At 44.9% G+C, this 16,191-nt stretch overlaps 1 protein-coding gene across 2 annotated transcripts in view; it reads right to left on the bottom strand.

Moving 5' to 3' along the window:
- LOC121547758 (poly(ADP-ribose) glycohydrolase) overlaps window positions 1-16,191 on the bottom strand; it is a 96,262-nt gene that overhangs the window by 49,986 nt on the left and 30,085 nt on the right. For both annotated transcript variants that reach the window (XM_041859177.2, XM_041859176.2), the window contains exon 9: window positions 15,319-15,473. In XM_041859177.2, coding sequence (XP_041715111.2) covers window positions 15,319-15,473 — 155 coding nt within the window. The remainder of the gene's footprint in view (window positions 1-15,318; window positions 15,474-16,191) is intronic.

The following is a 16,191-nucleotide window of genomic DNA, read 5'->3' as shown; positions in this document are numbered from 1 at the left end:
GAAGGAATACAACGTGGCTGTTATGAGAGTGAACTTTGTTTACGCGTGATCAGGGGTGTATTCATTCCGCCGATTCTGTTGAAAAAACGTTTCTTAAAAACGGAAGCGAACGGAACAAAAACGGGGATAAACATACCTGACTTTGTCTAACAGAAACTCTCGTTTGCAACTGTTGGACTAATGATTACACCCTTTATCAGCTAGATGCAGGCAAGAGTGTGCAAGGCGCTATTGAATGTCACTGTCTGTCACCTCAAATTTGTCTCTCGACCTGTGTAATAGTGTGTTTTAGTAATAGAATACCACTATGGTATTTTGGGAATGGTGAAATGAATACATCATTATATAATGCCAACAACAATCCATCAATGATTTTCATGTAGAGATGTGATGTAATGTAGCTCGGTTGCCTATTTAGAGCAAAATGTTGAAGAGCGCAGTTGTGTGAAGAAACTTACAACAGAACAGAACCAAATTTATGTAATGAATCACAGATACATATCTGAGATTATATCCATCATATCATATCTACTCATTGAGTTAAAAGCCTGAGGGAGCTAAGAAAGCTACATTGTAAAACTTTCTTTCATAGGCTAGGTTGTAGCAACCTCGTGATGGTTATATGGGAAATTCAAGTGTCACGTAGTAACCTAAACCTATCGCTGTTACGTTGAACTGGGTGAACGGAATATGCATGACAGTCATCCAATATGCTGTAATAGAAATAAGGCCCATGCTCATGAAGAAGAAATATTGTCCTCCCTCATCTTAAAAACGGCACCGACCGCCACTGGTAGAAAGTCCTTCTTACATCATTACAACAATGGCAGTTGGCCTGGGGCCTCAGTCCCATCACAAAGTAACACTCATGTGTCCCTCCACTCCTCTCCACAACAAGGAAAATAACACAAGAGGATGAGAAACCAAAAAAACGTGCCCCCCCACTGCTTTGCCCTCTGCCGGCTGCCATTTCAATCAGAGAGAGAGAGGAATTTCATGAGAGAATAAGCAATGAAAAGGCTTGATGCACTGAGAGGCTAAGAGCCCCCCAGGCCCAGAGAAACTCATTCACTGAGAGGCTAAGAGTCCCCCCAGGCCCAGAGAAACTCATTCATTTAAGTCCATTCCTCATTTTTTTTTTCTGTCATTGTAGCCAGTAGAAACAATCTTGCGTCATGTTATTTAGCCCACAGGGCATCTAGCCAGCCAATGGTTGGTAAGAGCAGGCTTTTAGTAATATAATACCAATATGGTATTTTGGGAATGGTGAAATGAATACATCATTATATAATGCCAACAACAATCCATCAAAGATTTTCATGTAGAGATGTGATGTAACGTAGCTCGGTTGCCTATTTAGAGCAAAATGTTGAAGAGCGCAGTTGTGTGAAGAAACTTACAACAGAACAGAACCAAATGTATGTAATGAATCACAGATACATATCTGAGATTATATCCATCATATCATATCTACTCATTGAGTTAAAAGGCTGAGGGAGCCAAGAAAGCTTCTGTTCTACTGTACCTCCCCAAAAAGCGGAGGCCGATGGGTTCTGCCAAAACGGCACTCTTTCTGAATGACCAATCAGTGAGCTCTACTAACAACGCTCTTGCCTTGGACAGAACACTAATCATTGGACGGTGTAGGCAGCGGTCCTTGGGTGGTCATTAGGGGGTTTTCCCTGCCGCATAGGGGGTGGGGTGTTTACCTTCCACCAGGAACCTCCAGCCAAGGTTAATTAAGCCTTAGCTTGTGCCCAAGTGCCACTTGACTGACCCGCTCAGCCACCGACAGGATTTCTCTCACTGCTGTACAGTTTCGGTCCATCTCAAATGGACTTTACAGTCATGCTCGTCCACCACCATCAGGGTTGAAGATCATTTCCAAATGCTTGTACTGTTAAGCTAGCTAAGCTTCCATCGCAGATCCAAAAGTAGAGGACTTCCTGGTTTTGTTTTCTTTCAGGAAATCCTTATTCAACCGGCTGAATGAATTACTAAAGGAATGTTGTTACAGTCACTAAACTGATGATTACTAAAGGAATGTTGTTACAGTCACTAAACTGATGATTACTAAAGGAATGTTGTTACAGTCACTAAACTGATGATTACTAAAAGGGCTGTTGTTACAGTCACCATACTCCTCTGTTTTAGTTAAGGGCTGTTGTTACAGTCACCATACTCCTCTGTTTTAGTAAAGGGCTGTTGTTACAGTCACCATACTCCTCTGTTTTAGTAAAGGGCTGTTGTTACAGTCACCATACTCCTCTGTTTTAGTTAAGGGCTGTTGTTACAGTCACCATACTCCTCTGTTTTAGTAAAGGGCTGTTGTTACAGTCACCATACTCCTCTGTTTTAGTTAAGGGCTGTTGTTACAGTCACCATACTCCTCTGTTTTAGTAAAGGGCTGTTGTTACAGTCACCATACTCCTCTGTTTTAGTAAAGGGCTGTTGTTACAGTCACCATACTCCTCTGTTTTAGTTAAGGGCTGTTGTTACAGTCACCATATTCCTCTGTTTTAGTTAAGGGCTGTTGTTACAGTCACCATACTCCTCTGTTTTAGTTAAGGGCTGTTGTTACAGTCACCATACTCCTCTGTTTTAGTTAAGGGCTGTTGTTACAGTCACCATACTCCTCTGTTTTAGTAAAGGGCTGTTGTTACAGTCACCATACTCCTCTGTTTTAGTAAAGGGCTGTTGTTACAGTCACCATACTCCTCTGTTTTAGTAAAGGGCTGTTGTTACAGTCACCATACTCCTCTGTTTTAGTTAAGGGCTGTTGTTACAGTCACCATACTCCTCTGTTTTAGTTAAGGGCTGTTGTTACAGTCACCATACTCCTCTGTTTTAGTAAAAGGCTGTTACAGAGAGCCATCAGACAATGTTAATCTCATTCCCTTCTCCATTTAGATAATCACACTTCCTGTATCCCAAATAGTCCCCTATTCTTTAGAGGCGTCATTGAAAAGTAGTGCTATAAAGGGTACGGGGTGCCATTTGGAACGCAGTCAGTGTGACGCCGACAGAGATGGGTACTGTGTACAGAGCAGCAGCTCCAGTCTTCTCGGATAAGGAATTACTGAGAGAGAGGCTTGTATTACATTACATTAATCCTATAAAGTCGATATTAGAAGTAAAAGCTCCTCTATTAAGAGTAAAAACCGCAGCACCACCGCAACAACGATTCCGTTATCAGATCTTCTCCAAGGAGAGACCTTGAGGTAGGTTTGAATCGGAGAGACCTCGGGGGGTGGGTTTGAATCAACTTTATTAATCCCACAAGGGGAAATTGGACACAAACTGCACCCACATAAACATGCATACATCAGACCACAGAGAACTGATGGAAAACCCAACTTAAAATATTTAACTGATAATGTATAGTGGTCATTCCTACACACGTTTGAGAAGCGATGGATTTTCCATAGGTCATATCAGATTACGAGGACTGCACACTAAAATGACCGGTGACCATGGCAGTTATGGTCAGAACATGTCAAATCCCAAGACGACATGAAATGTTGGTAACACAGTATAATGCTGGTATACAGTGCCTTCATGAAGTGTTCAGACCCCTTGACTTTTTCCACATTTTGTTACGTTACAGCCTTATTCTAAACTGGATTAAACACACAATACCCCATAATGACAAAGCGAAAGCAGGTTTTTATAAATTTAGCAAATGTATTTAAAAATAAAGATAAATATCACATTTACATAAGTATTCAGACCCTTTACTTAGTACTTTGAAGCACCTTTGTCAGCGATTACAGTCTCGAGTCTTCTTGGGTATGACGCTACAAGCTTGGCATACCTGTATTTGGGGAGTTCCTCCCATTCTTCTCTGCAGATCCTTTCAAGCTCTGTCAGGTTGGATGGGGAGCGTTGCTGCACAGCTATTTTCAGGTCTCTCCAGAGATGTTCGATCGGGTTCAAGTCCAGACTCTGGCTGGGCCACTCAAGAACATTCAGAGACTTGTCCCGAAGCCACTCCTGCATTGTCTTGGCTGTGTGCTTAGGGTCGTTGTCCTGTTGGAAGGTGAACCTTCGTCCCAGTCTGAGGTCCTGAGCGCTCTGGAGCAGGTTTTCATCAAGGATCTCTCTGTACTTTGCTCCGTTCATCATTCCCTCAATCCTGACTAGTCTCCCAGTCCCTGCCGCTGAAAAACATCCCCACAGTATGATTCTGCCACCACCATGCTTCACCGTAGGGATGGTATTGGCCAGGTGATGAGCGGTGCCTGGTTTCCTCCAGACGTGACGCTTCGCATTAAGGCCAAAGAGTTCAATCTTGGTTTCATCAGACCAGAGAATCTTGTTTCTCATGGTTTGGGAGTCCTTTAGGTGCCTTTGGTAAACTCCAAGTGGGCTGTCATGTGCCTTTTACTGAGGTTTGGCATCCGTCTGGCCACTCTACCATAAAGGATTGATTGGTGGAGTGTTGCAGAGATGGTTGTCCTTCTGGAAGGTTCTCCCATCTCCACAGAGGAACTCAGGAGATCTGTCAGAGTGACCATCGGGTTCTTAGTCACCTCCCTGACCAAGGCCCTTCTCCCCCGATTGCTCCGTTTAGTCTTGGTGGTTCCAAACTTCTTCCATTTAAGAATGATGGAGGCCACTGTGTTCTTGAGGTCCTTCAATGCTGCTGAAATGTATTGGTACCCTTCCCCAGATCTGTTCCTCGACACAATCCTGTCTCGGAGTTCTACCGACAATTCCTTCGACCTCATGGCTTGGTTTTTGCTCTGACATGCACTGTCAACTGTGGGACCTTATATAAACAGGTGTGTGCCTTTCCAAATCATGTCCAATCAATTGAATTTACCACAGGTCGACTCCAATCAAGTTTTAGAAACATCAAGGGTGATCAATGGAAACAGGACACACCAGAGCTCAATTTCCAGTCTCATAGCAAATGGTCTGAATACTTATTGTGATGTCACGAGAGGCTGTGTCCTGGAGGGACGTTACATCCCCCTGAGGTGGCTGCAAACCCAGACAGCTATGGCTCCATCTGCTGGTATGGTCGGGAACTCCACCCCTCTATGGCCAATCTTCCCACGCAGCTGAAACAAATGAGGAGCTGATGAGCTGAAGGTTTGGGAAGGGAAGAGACACAGTCTCCAACCTGGGCTCTCTGGAGGACAAGAGTGCTGCACGTCCACTTCCATGAGGAATATAAGGATTTGGAGATACTTACCTTTGGGAAATACTCACCTTTGGATATATGCACCTGTGGAAATACGTGAGAGACATTTGGAAGGACTTTTTGCTGGGTTGGCCACTAGCTGCAACGTGGACTACAGTAAGGCTGGGGAAAAGTTATCTGAGCGAGTGAGAATGATGACTTTGGATGTGGAAGAGACATCCCTGAACTGTTAACCCTTAAAGAGCCACAAGAGAACAGAATTTTTGTTATATTTTCGTTAATTTCCCAAGACCTATAATAAAATCCTTGTTTTGTTTGAACCTTGTCTCCTTGCACTACTTGAGCAATCCTGCTGAAAGCTGTGTAGCCTCTCGTGACGTCACAGGTGGTGGAGAATACGGGCACGCTCAAGCGTTAATAGTGCATGTCAGAGGAGGATACCGAAGGTTTGATCACCCAGTTTTCCAAGTTGGCCGTAGGCTCCCCGCCGACTGAAATGGAGGACATATTGAAAGCCCTTGTTGCTGGCCAGCAAGCCCAGATGCAAGTAAACGTGGCTCTCTTGGAGGAGCAAAAGAAAGCCAACCTTCTGAAGGCAGAGGAATTGCAGTTGCAGAGACAGAGGGTTGTCCAAAATACCCGCCCAATAAAGGCAAGTGACTTTATATCTAAGATGGGAGCTACCGATGACATTGAGGCATACCTGCATGCATTTGAGGCCACGGCCACTAGGGAAGCCTGGCCCAAGCAACAGTGGGTTGGTCTGTTAGCCCCTTTCTAACCGGGAATCGCTGAATGCTGTCCGGGACCTGGGCCCTGACCAGGTTACTGACTATGATGCCCTGAAGTCTGAGATCCTCAGCAGATATGGACTCACAAAGTTTGGTATGGCCCAGCGCTTTCACAGCTGGACCTTCCAACCAGACCAACCTCCTCGGGCGCAGATGCATGAACTTGTCCGAATCGCAAGGAAATGGCTGGATCCGCAGAGGAATACAGCAGCGGCGGTGGTGGAGGCCGTTGTGGTGGATCGTTACCTACGCGCCCTGCCTTATGAGGCAAAACGGTTCATCAGTCAACAGGCCTTGACCACGGCTGATCTGACCGTGGAAGCTGTGGAAAAGTACCAGGCCACAGCGGAGATGCTGAATGCTTCCCGAAAAGACCCCAGGAGTGCGGCCCCACCACAAATGGGAAGAACCCGTCCAAAGGACCCCCAAGGTCTCGAACCCAGCCACGTCAGGACTTATCCCGGCTCCAGGGGGAGCCAGAAACCAGGCGGGTCCAAGAAGAGTACACCAGGAGGGGGAAACTCGACAGTGTTACCGGTGTGGGGAGATGGGACATATCTCCTGGCAGTGTGGGAAACCAGCCGATGAACCTATGCCCACTGGGCGGAGTCCTCCAGCTCAGCACCCACACACCGTTTTGCCTCGCTCTTGGGAGTCGTAGATGGCGGCCCAGATCGACCCCCACCTGCCCGGTAACGGTGAATCACCATGATGTGGAGGCCTTACTGGATTCTGGTAGCCGGGCCACCCTGGTGCGTAAGGATTTGGTGGGCCCAACGTGTCTGACCCCGGGGAAAGTCCTCCCAGTTTCCTGTGTCCATGGGGACACCAGAGAATACCCCATTACTGAACTTACAATGACCAGCACACGGGGAACCATACACGCGACGAGCGGGGGTGGTTGATTCCCTCCCGTCCCTGTCCTAATTGGACGAGACTGCCCAGCCTTTTACCCACTCTGGAGAGAGTCTCAGGAGAGGATAACCCGAGTACCTCGGAAACGGAGAGGCAAGACTCATCCTGGGAAGGCTCCGGTGCAATCCTCCGAGTTACTCACTCCCGCCCGGGCTCTGATAGGGATGGCAGGTGCCCAGACCGACACAGAGACGGAGCTACAGAATCTGGACAAAGAACTGTCTGGTCTGAAGGGGACCGCTGAGAGGTATCGTTTGTTAAAGCAACAGTTAGACATGAAGACAGAAGAGTTAGATATCCTCCAGGCTAAACTCCAACAGAGCTCCTTCCCCAAGCAACAGGAGGAGCTGGAGAGGCTGCGCAGGACCATCGAGAGTGTGGAGGAGACCCTGCGCAGTAGTAAGGAGGTCCAGAAGAAGGCAGAGGAGAAGTACAAGGTGTTGGAGAACAAGATGAAGAATGCGGAGGCAGAGAGAGAGAAGGAACTGAAAGCTGCTCAACAGAAGCTAAACTCTGCTAAAACCAAGGCTGATGCTTCAGTAAGAAACTCAAGGAGAGACAACAGGAGGCTGAGTCCCTGGTCCTAGAGTTGGAGGAGTTGAAGAGAGAGCAGTCTGGCAAGCACCACGGCAATGCGGACCGCCCTCTCCCGGCGTGATGCCTTCCGCAGCCTTTACCCCGACGAGGACGCCGTCCCGAGGAGGGGGGATGTGTGATGTCACGAGAGGCTGTGTCCTGGAGGGACGTTACATCCCCTGAGGTGGCTGCAAACCCAGACAGCTATGGCTCCATCTGCTGGTATGGTCGGGAACTCCACCCCCTCTATGGCCAATCTTCCCACGCAGCTGAAACAAATGAGGAGCTGATGAGCTGAAGGTTTGGGAAGGGAAGAGACACAGTCTCCAACCTGGGCTCTCTGGAGGACAAGAGTGCTGCACGTCCACTTCCATGAGGAATATAAGGATTTGGAGATACTTACCTTTGGGAAATACTCACCTTTGGATATATGCACCTGTGGAAATACGTGAGAGACATTTGGAAGGACTTTTTTGCTGGGTTGGCCACTAGCTGCAACGTGGACTACAGTAAGGCTGGGGGAAAAGTTATCTGAGCGAGTGAGAATGATGACTTTGGATGTGGAAGAGACATCCCTGAACTGTTAACCCTTAAAGAGCCACAAGAGAACAGAATTTTGTTATATTTTCGTTAATTTCCCAAGACCTATAATAAAATCCTTGTTTTGTTTGAACCTTGTCTCCTTGCACTACTTGAGCAATCCTGCTGAAAGCTGTGTAGCCTCTCGTGACGTCACATTATGTAAATTAGGTATTTATGTTTTTTATTGGTAATACATTTGCACAATCATCTCGCCTCCCTCCCTCCCTCCCTCCCTCCCTCCCTCCCCTCCCCCTCCCTCCCCTCCCTCCCTCCCTCCCTCCCTCCCTCCCTCCCTCCCTCCCTCCCTCCCTCCCTCCCTCCCTCCCTCCCTCCCTCCCCCTCCCTCCCTCCCTCCCTCTCTCCCTCCCTCCCTGCACTAGAGTTCCATGACGTTGACTAGTACCATAAAATCTACTGCCATGGGGCTAGGTCATGCAATTAAACGGAAAAACATACTATGTGCTCTGAAAAAGGAAGTATAAGACATTGTGATATTACAAGAGACAGACCTCTGTGATGCCGAACGCGCTAAACACCGCAGAGCCCGGCTGGGACAGGTGTATTTCAGTAGAGGCCCAGCCAAACTTATCCATAAGCGTGTTCCATTCATATTTGACAAAAACATATCTGATCCGTGGGGGGAGATTTATTCTGATAAATGGGTCACTGTATGGGCAACCAATTACAATCTTAAATATATATATGCCCATAACACAAATACCCCTGCTTTCATGTCGAAAATGATAACCCTGTTCAATGAGCATTGTGTTTCCTTTGGAGTGCTGGCTGGAGATTTTAAATTATACCCTCAACTCAACTCAGGACAAATCATCTCAAGTCCACACCACAAACCCTAGATCGGCAAAGATGTTGAACTCTCTTACTAAAGAGATGGGACTGATAGATATCAGGAGAGAGACTAATAGCTCCTCTATGGACTATACATACTACTCCAATGTCCATAACACTGTAGTATAGATTACATTTTTATCCCAAAGACTTTCATTAATTCTGCTACTTGTACAAAATCGGACCCACGTTCAGATCACGCCTTTGACCACCTCCGCTTTGACCTCTGTAAAATCATCCCAATGGTCAAAAGAGCTGGAAATTCAACACCTCCATGTTATCAAACGAAGCATTCCGTACATTGGTTACTACATGGATAGACAACTCCACACAAGACAACAAAGACCCTCCTGTTTCTCAGGCCACAATGTGGGACGCTGCCAAAGCCACACTGAGAGGTCATCTAAATTGCATTTGCTTCCTCTAAGAAAAAAAGCAATGGAAGCACACAGGTTAGATCTTGAGAGGGAGCTGGAACGCTGCGAAAAAGTACATAAACAATCCCCAGGAGGTGAACTTAAAGCAGCCAAAGGCAAACTAAACTTGGAAAAAGAAAAAAAAAGTTTTCTTTACTAAACAGAAATACCATGAGTATAGCAATAGGCCTAGCAGATTGTCTTACATTTACATTTTAGTCATTTAGCAGACGCTCTTATCCAGAGCGACTTACAGTTAGCGCATACATTATTTTTATCGAACCCACAACCCTGGCGTTGCAAACGCCATGCTCTACCAACTGAGCTACATCCCCTGCCGGCCATTCCCTCCCCTACCCTGGACGACGCTGGGCCAATTGTGCGCCGCCCCATGGGTCTCCCGGTCGCGGCCGGCTACGACAGAGCCTGGATTCGAACCAGGATCTCTAGTGGCACAGCTAGCACTGCGATGCAGTGCCTTAGACCACTGCGCCACTCGTCTTGCTTACCAATTTAACAAAGAGCAGTCAGAGTGTACAATCACGGCCGTCCGAACAGCAGATGACGAGGTCACGTGTGATCCAAATAAGCCACATTGAACTTTTATATGATTTTTACTGCAAATGATATACTTCTGAGAGAAAACATATGGATGCAGAACTCATTTCCTTCCTAGAGGGAATCTCGCTGCCAAAAGTATCAGAGACCGACCAAGGAGATCTCAACTCCCCCTTCACTCCTGGGGAAGTCCTAGAGGCAATTATCTCCATGCCACCTAACAAGTCCCCAGGCACAGACGGATTTCCCAGAGAGTTCTACAAAGCTTTTTGGCCCCAGCTTAGCCCTATTTTCATGCCAATGCTGGATGATTTTTGCTAAAAACGGAGCTCTCCCAGACTCTATGTACACAGCCCGCATTGCAGTGTTGCTCAAAAAAAGACAAGGACCCTCTCTCCTGCTCATCCTACCGGCCCATAAGCTTGTTGGATTTCCACCATTTACATTTTAGTAATTTAGCCGACGATCTTATCCAGAGCGACTTACAGTTAGTGAGTGCATACACATTCTTTATTTTTATTTTTATACTGGCCCCCCGTGGGAAACTAACCCACAACCCTGGCATTTCAAACGCCATGCTCTACCAACTGAGCTACACAGGTCCACTTAATTACCAGTTTGATCCGCATAATTACCAAATTGCTTGCCAAAAGACTAAACACTCTTCTTCCCAAAATACTACAAGCGGATCTAACTGGATTTATTAGAGACAGGTACTCTTCTGATAACATCCGCCGTCTTTTTGATATTATAGATCAAGTAAACACACAGAAGGAAGACCCCTGTCCTGCTGGCATCACTGGGATGCTGGAGTGGAGCTTTCTGTTCTCAGTCTTAGAAAAGTTAAACATGGGCCCAAACTTTATTAAAATGGATGAAGTCCCTATATTCTCATCCAAATGCCATGGTGACTACTAACAGTCAGATTTCTGACAGATTCCCTTTGGGACGTGGCACAAGACAAGGATGCTCACTGTCCCCCCCTGCTCTACTTGTTGGGGGCGGAGTTGATAAGGGGCAATCCAAGTATTATGGGTGTTTCTGCAGGTGGCCTTCAGCACAACATTTCTCTCTACGTGGATTATGTTTTTCTCTATCTATCCAACCCTGAGAAATCCCTCCCTCCCATTTTAGACACCATTGCTCAGTACCGCACGTTTTCAGGATATAAGATATATTTTAACAAATCCATTGTTTGCCCTCTCAATCTTCCACTCTCCAGCTCCATGACGACACGCTGTCCGTTCCAATGGAAGACACAGGGATTTCAATACCTTGGGATCTTTCTCCAGCTCCATGACGACACGCTGTCCGTTCCAATGGAAGACACAGGGATTTCAATACCTTGGGATCTTTTGTAACACAATCTGAATTAACTTTCCTTGAAAAGGCAATTCAGATTGGTGTCATCTCCCACTCCTTTATCGAATCAAGAATGATCTCCGAACCTGGATCTCCCTCCCAATTAGCTTAGTCGGAAGAATCAATGTTACCCGTATGAACATCCTACCTAGACTGAACAAATTTTTCCAGATGCTGCCATGCTATCTCCCAGTTTCTTTTTTCAAAACAACCAAAGCATCACCAAATGTATATGGGGCAATGAAAAACCTAGGATCAAGTTCTCCACTCTATGGAAACCTGAATCTAAGGGTGTTCTTGCCCTTCCCTGCCTACTGCTGGTCTGCCCAAATCCTCAACATGCTAACATGGATCACAAACAGACAAGACTCAATGTGGATTCAGATAGAGGCCCGATCCTGTGGTTCATTGCCCCTAAGCTCAATTATATTCATTAATAACTTTGGTGAAGTGGCCAAAAACCTTTGTGATTTACAGCACCCTACTAGCAGGGAAGGACTATAAGAAATACCTTGGCATTTCCTCCCAGATATGCTCTCACCCGCCTATAGTATGCAACCCAGACTTGCCAAAAGCCCTGAGTGATGCCATTTTTGGCATCCTCTAGTGATCAGGAACTTTTCAGACCCGTTTCATCAGAACACAACTACACTGAAATACTTTCAAGAGCGCTGCAGTGAATTCAATGTGCCAAGTTCCATAAAAAAAAAAAAAAAGATATCTTCAATTTAGATACATAATTTCCTCATTCACTTCCAAGGGGAGGTTTAGAGCTCAGAATGAATGAAGTTGAGACCCTTCCTGCTACAGCACAATCCATGAAAGGCAACATCATCTCCCATATCTACAGACTCCTTTCTGAGAATGTGGGCTCCTCTTTTACGCCTTTGAAAAGAATCTGGGAAAAGGACCTTTGTCTGACTATCGGTGATGAGTTATGGGCGGATGTTTGCGACAGGGTATACCGCTCCTCTACTAACGTAAAAATGAAAGAATCTAATTACACTTTTTTTTTTTGTACAAATGTTATTACACCCCAGTGAGTCTCCATAGAATGAATACAGACATTTCCCCTGATTGTAAAATATGTACCTCAAAGTGGAACCTATTTACATGTATTTTGGAGATCTGTACATACTGCTGCACAGAAAATATTAGGATGTACAGTTTGATATGACCCACCCCAAGTCTCTATGTTCTTAACTCCCAGCAGGACTTTGTTCTTGATTCAGACAGAGAACATGCGTTTATGACCATCACATACTTTGCTAAGAAATGTATTCTCCTTACTGCGGGCTTCTAATTCATCTCCTACATTTAAAAATGTGGATTGGCCAGATTGTTGACTTTCTTCCTCATGAAAAGCTGACCGATGACCTCCGCAAGAGACAGCCCAGGTTTGATAGACTCTGGCATCCACTACTCAACTATATTTCACCCTGGACAGAGTGAATGGGGGGTGATTAGGGAAATGGGTGTATATACATGTTGTGTAAAGGTGCTGTAAAAACGAATGATTTGCTCGTTGTCTCAGCTAAGGCTGGAAATAGCTAACATGATCACAGATGGTGCTGCTGCAAATTTGTTTGTTTTGTTTTACATTTTATTTTATTATTTATGTCTGCCACATCTGTGGAATGTGTTTTGTTAGTTGATTGAAAAACAAGAAAACTTAATAGAACTTTAAATAAATAAATAAATAAAAGAATAAGGCTGTAACGTAACAAAATGTGGAGAAAGTCAAGGGGTCCGAATACTTTCCCAATGTCTTATACCCTAATAAACATCTCATAATGATACTTAACCATCCCGCACTGGTCTGCAGAGCAGTGTTCAGGTACCTAATGCTTGTCTCACTGAACACATTCCAACAAAGTCCCGACTATTGCCTGCGAGTGAACAAGGAAGTAAGAGATATCATGCCTTCACCTTAGATCACCTTAAGGTGACCTGTAGAATAACCGGACTGTCTGCTACCTCGTATAATTTGGCTCACAATCAAATGGTGGTACAGTACTGTACGTGAGGCATTTGCCAGTCATAGAGGAAGTCATGCAGGAAGTCAACTGTGAGACCAGTTAGTTAGATCAAAGATAAAAGTCTGAGTGCCAGAGAGTCTGCTGTGAGGACCAAGTTCTGTCACATCCCAAAGGATCCTTTACCGTCACCAAACAGACCAACTGGGCAGCATTTTGACCATCAGAATATTCCACTTTGTAGGCTGAGTGCCAAATCATTTGTCATGTTTGTCTGAGCAGTCCATGGTGTGTACCGCTCTCGTCCTGCTCAGTCATGGGTTACTTTGGTCTGCTCTAAACCAGAGAGATATACTACAAAGAAGATTCAATGAGTAAGCCAGCTAACTTGAATAAACAACCCAAAATAACTATTGAGTTTCTGGTTCATGAAGAACTTGTGTTTTTGGTTGTTGAGACAATTAGATCAAGCCCGTTTTTTTATTTTTTATTATTTATTCAACCTTTATTTAACTAGGCAAGTCAGTTAAGAACAACTTCTTATTTACAGTGACGGCCTACACCGGCCAAACCCGGACGACGCTGGGCCAATTGTGCCCCCGCCCTATGGGACTCCCAATCACGGCCGGTTGTGATACAGCCTGGAATCGAACCAGGGGGGTCTGTAGTGACGCCTCAAGCACTGAGATGCAGTGCCTTAGACCGCTGCGCCACTCGGGAGACAATTAGATCAAGCCCGTTTCAAGATCATCTTTTTAAAAAAAAATACAAAAGTTATTTAAGGCAAGTTAACTTGCTAACTCATTGATTCATATGCTCCCCTCTAGGGAACATGTCAGCATTACTGTGGCCTGGTGTCTGGTTTCCATGTTGATCCTGCGACAGGGTAGCACTGACCTGACACAGAAAGAGTCCCGTGTCTAGAAAGGCAATAACCCTCACCCATCGACTCTAACCCTAAAGAAACACATTACATAACAGCCACACAACGTCGATAGCGGTCTAATTGAATCAAAATTTGTCTGCACAATTATGGAAACGTGATCAGGTAATGACATCAAGATAGGTCGACCAGCGGCTCTTAAAATATGTGCTCATTTTAATTTATGCCGGACTGTTCTGTGTCCATTTGTTGTAGTTGGATAAAAAAAGGTATGTCAGCGCTGTAATTGAGGAAGCCAGACTGAACCTTATTAGATGATTTTGTTCCATATAAAACAATGGCATGGTTTTACATTTAACGTCATTTAGCAGACGCTCTTATCCAGAGCGACTTACAGTTAGTGCATACATTTTTCATACTGCCCCCCGCGGGAAACGAACCCACAACCCTGGCGTTGCAAGCGCCATGCTCTACCAACTGAGCTACGGGGGGGGGACTAGTGTTCAATGTGCACCTCATCCCAATGACCGTGCGTGGTTAGACATGAAAGTAGTACACAGTGGATACTAGGCCTATATTTACAACCAAAAACAATTGAAGCGTTACTGAAAACTTTGATGTTGGACTGCATTCAGACAAATGTTAAGAGATAGGCTGAATAACTAACTCAGAGAGATTACAGATGACAAAGTGATTTAGCGAGGAAGGAAAAGGCAGTAGGCTAGTGCCCCCTCTTGGAAATGAGACTCGTTTCAGACCTCCTCGTCTATCTGCTGTCATCACGCCACCAAACATATTCACTTTAAATGACTTGTCAGAGGTAGTATTCTACTGGCCGTTGCCTCCGATGTCAATAGATTATGTCAATAGATACACCTTTCAATATCCTAATGTAAAAATATGACTAGTACTAAATCAACTGAGCTACAGTGCTCCTCCGTAGCTCAGTTGGTAGAGCATGGTGCTTGCAACGCCAGGGTAGTGGGTTTGATTCCTGGGTCAGCAGTACATAAAATGTATGTACACATGACTGTAAGTCGCTTTGGATAAAAGCGTCTTCTAAATGGCATATATTATATTATTATTATTATTATATATATTAACTATTTTACAACAATGCACCTCCTCTGTGATCAAAGAGGGGGGATGGTAACCTTTAACCTAACTGCAGAAGTTGATGTCAGGGTAGTTGGAGCATTCTAACATAATATCCTAATGTTATATGACAATATGACTATATGAAACAGATCGTAGGTAGTACCTGCAGAAGTTGATGTCAGGGTAGTTGGCGTACTCTGCCTTCCTGGCGTTGCGTCGGGGGAAGGTACAGAAGAAGGCGTTGGCCAATAGAGAAGCCACCTGCTCCTGAGACAGGGTGATGGAGTGGTCCATCCCTTCCTTCAGCAGAGGGATGGGCTGGGGAAAAGACAAGGATTTCTTGACTTGCATTTACATTTTAGTAGTAATTTAACAGACGCTCTTATCCAGAGAGACTTAGTTACTTGATTTTTTAGTGGATTAAATGTGGAGTAGAGGAGTACATGTGGAGTAGTGGAGTAAATGTGGAGTAAATGTGGAGTAGTGGAGTAAATGTAGAGTAGTGGAGTAAATGTAGAGTAGTGGAGTAAATGTAGAGTATTGGAGTAAATGTGGAGTAGAGGAGTAAATGTGGAGTAAATGTAGAGTAGTGGAGTAAATGTATAGTAGTGGAGTAAATGTGGAGTACATGTGGAGTAGTGGAGTAAATGTGGAGTAAATGTGGAGTAGTGGAGTAAATGTAGAGTAGTGGAGTAAATGTATAGTAGTGGAGTAAATGTGGAGTAAATGTGGAGTAGTGGAGTAAATGTGGAGTAAATTTAGAGTAGTGGATTAAATGTAGAGTAGTAGAGTAAATGTAGAGTAGTGGAGTAAATGTAGAGTAGTGGAGTAAATGTTGAGTAGTGGAGTAAATGTTGAGTAGTGGAGTAAATGTAGAGTAGTAGAGTAAATGTATAGTAGTGGAGTAAATGTAGAGTAGTGGAGTAAATGTGGAGTAAATGTAGAGTAGTGGAGTAAATGTTGAGTAAATGTAGAGTAGTGGAGTAAATGTTGAGTAGTGGAGTAAATGTAGAGTAGTGGAGTAAATGTTAAGTAG

Source organism: Coregonus clupeaformis, chromosome 31 (assembly GCF_020615455.1).
Source record: "Coregonus clupeaformis isolate EN_2021a chromosome 31, ASM2061545v1, whole genome shotgun sequence".
NCBI classification, from domain to species: domain Eukaryota; kingdom Metazoa; phylum Chordata; class Actinopteri; order Salmoniformes; family Salmonidae; genus Coregonus; species Coregonus clupeaformis.
This window is presented reverse-complemented; position numbering and strand designations above follow the sequence as displayed.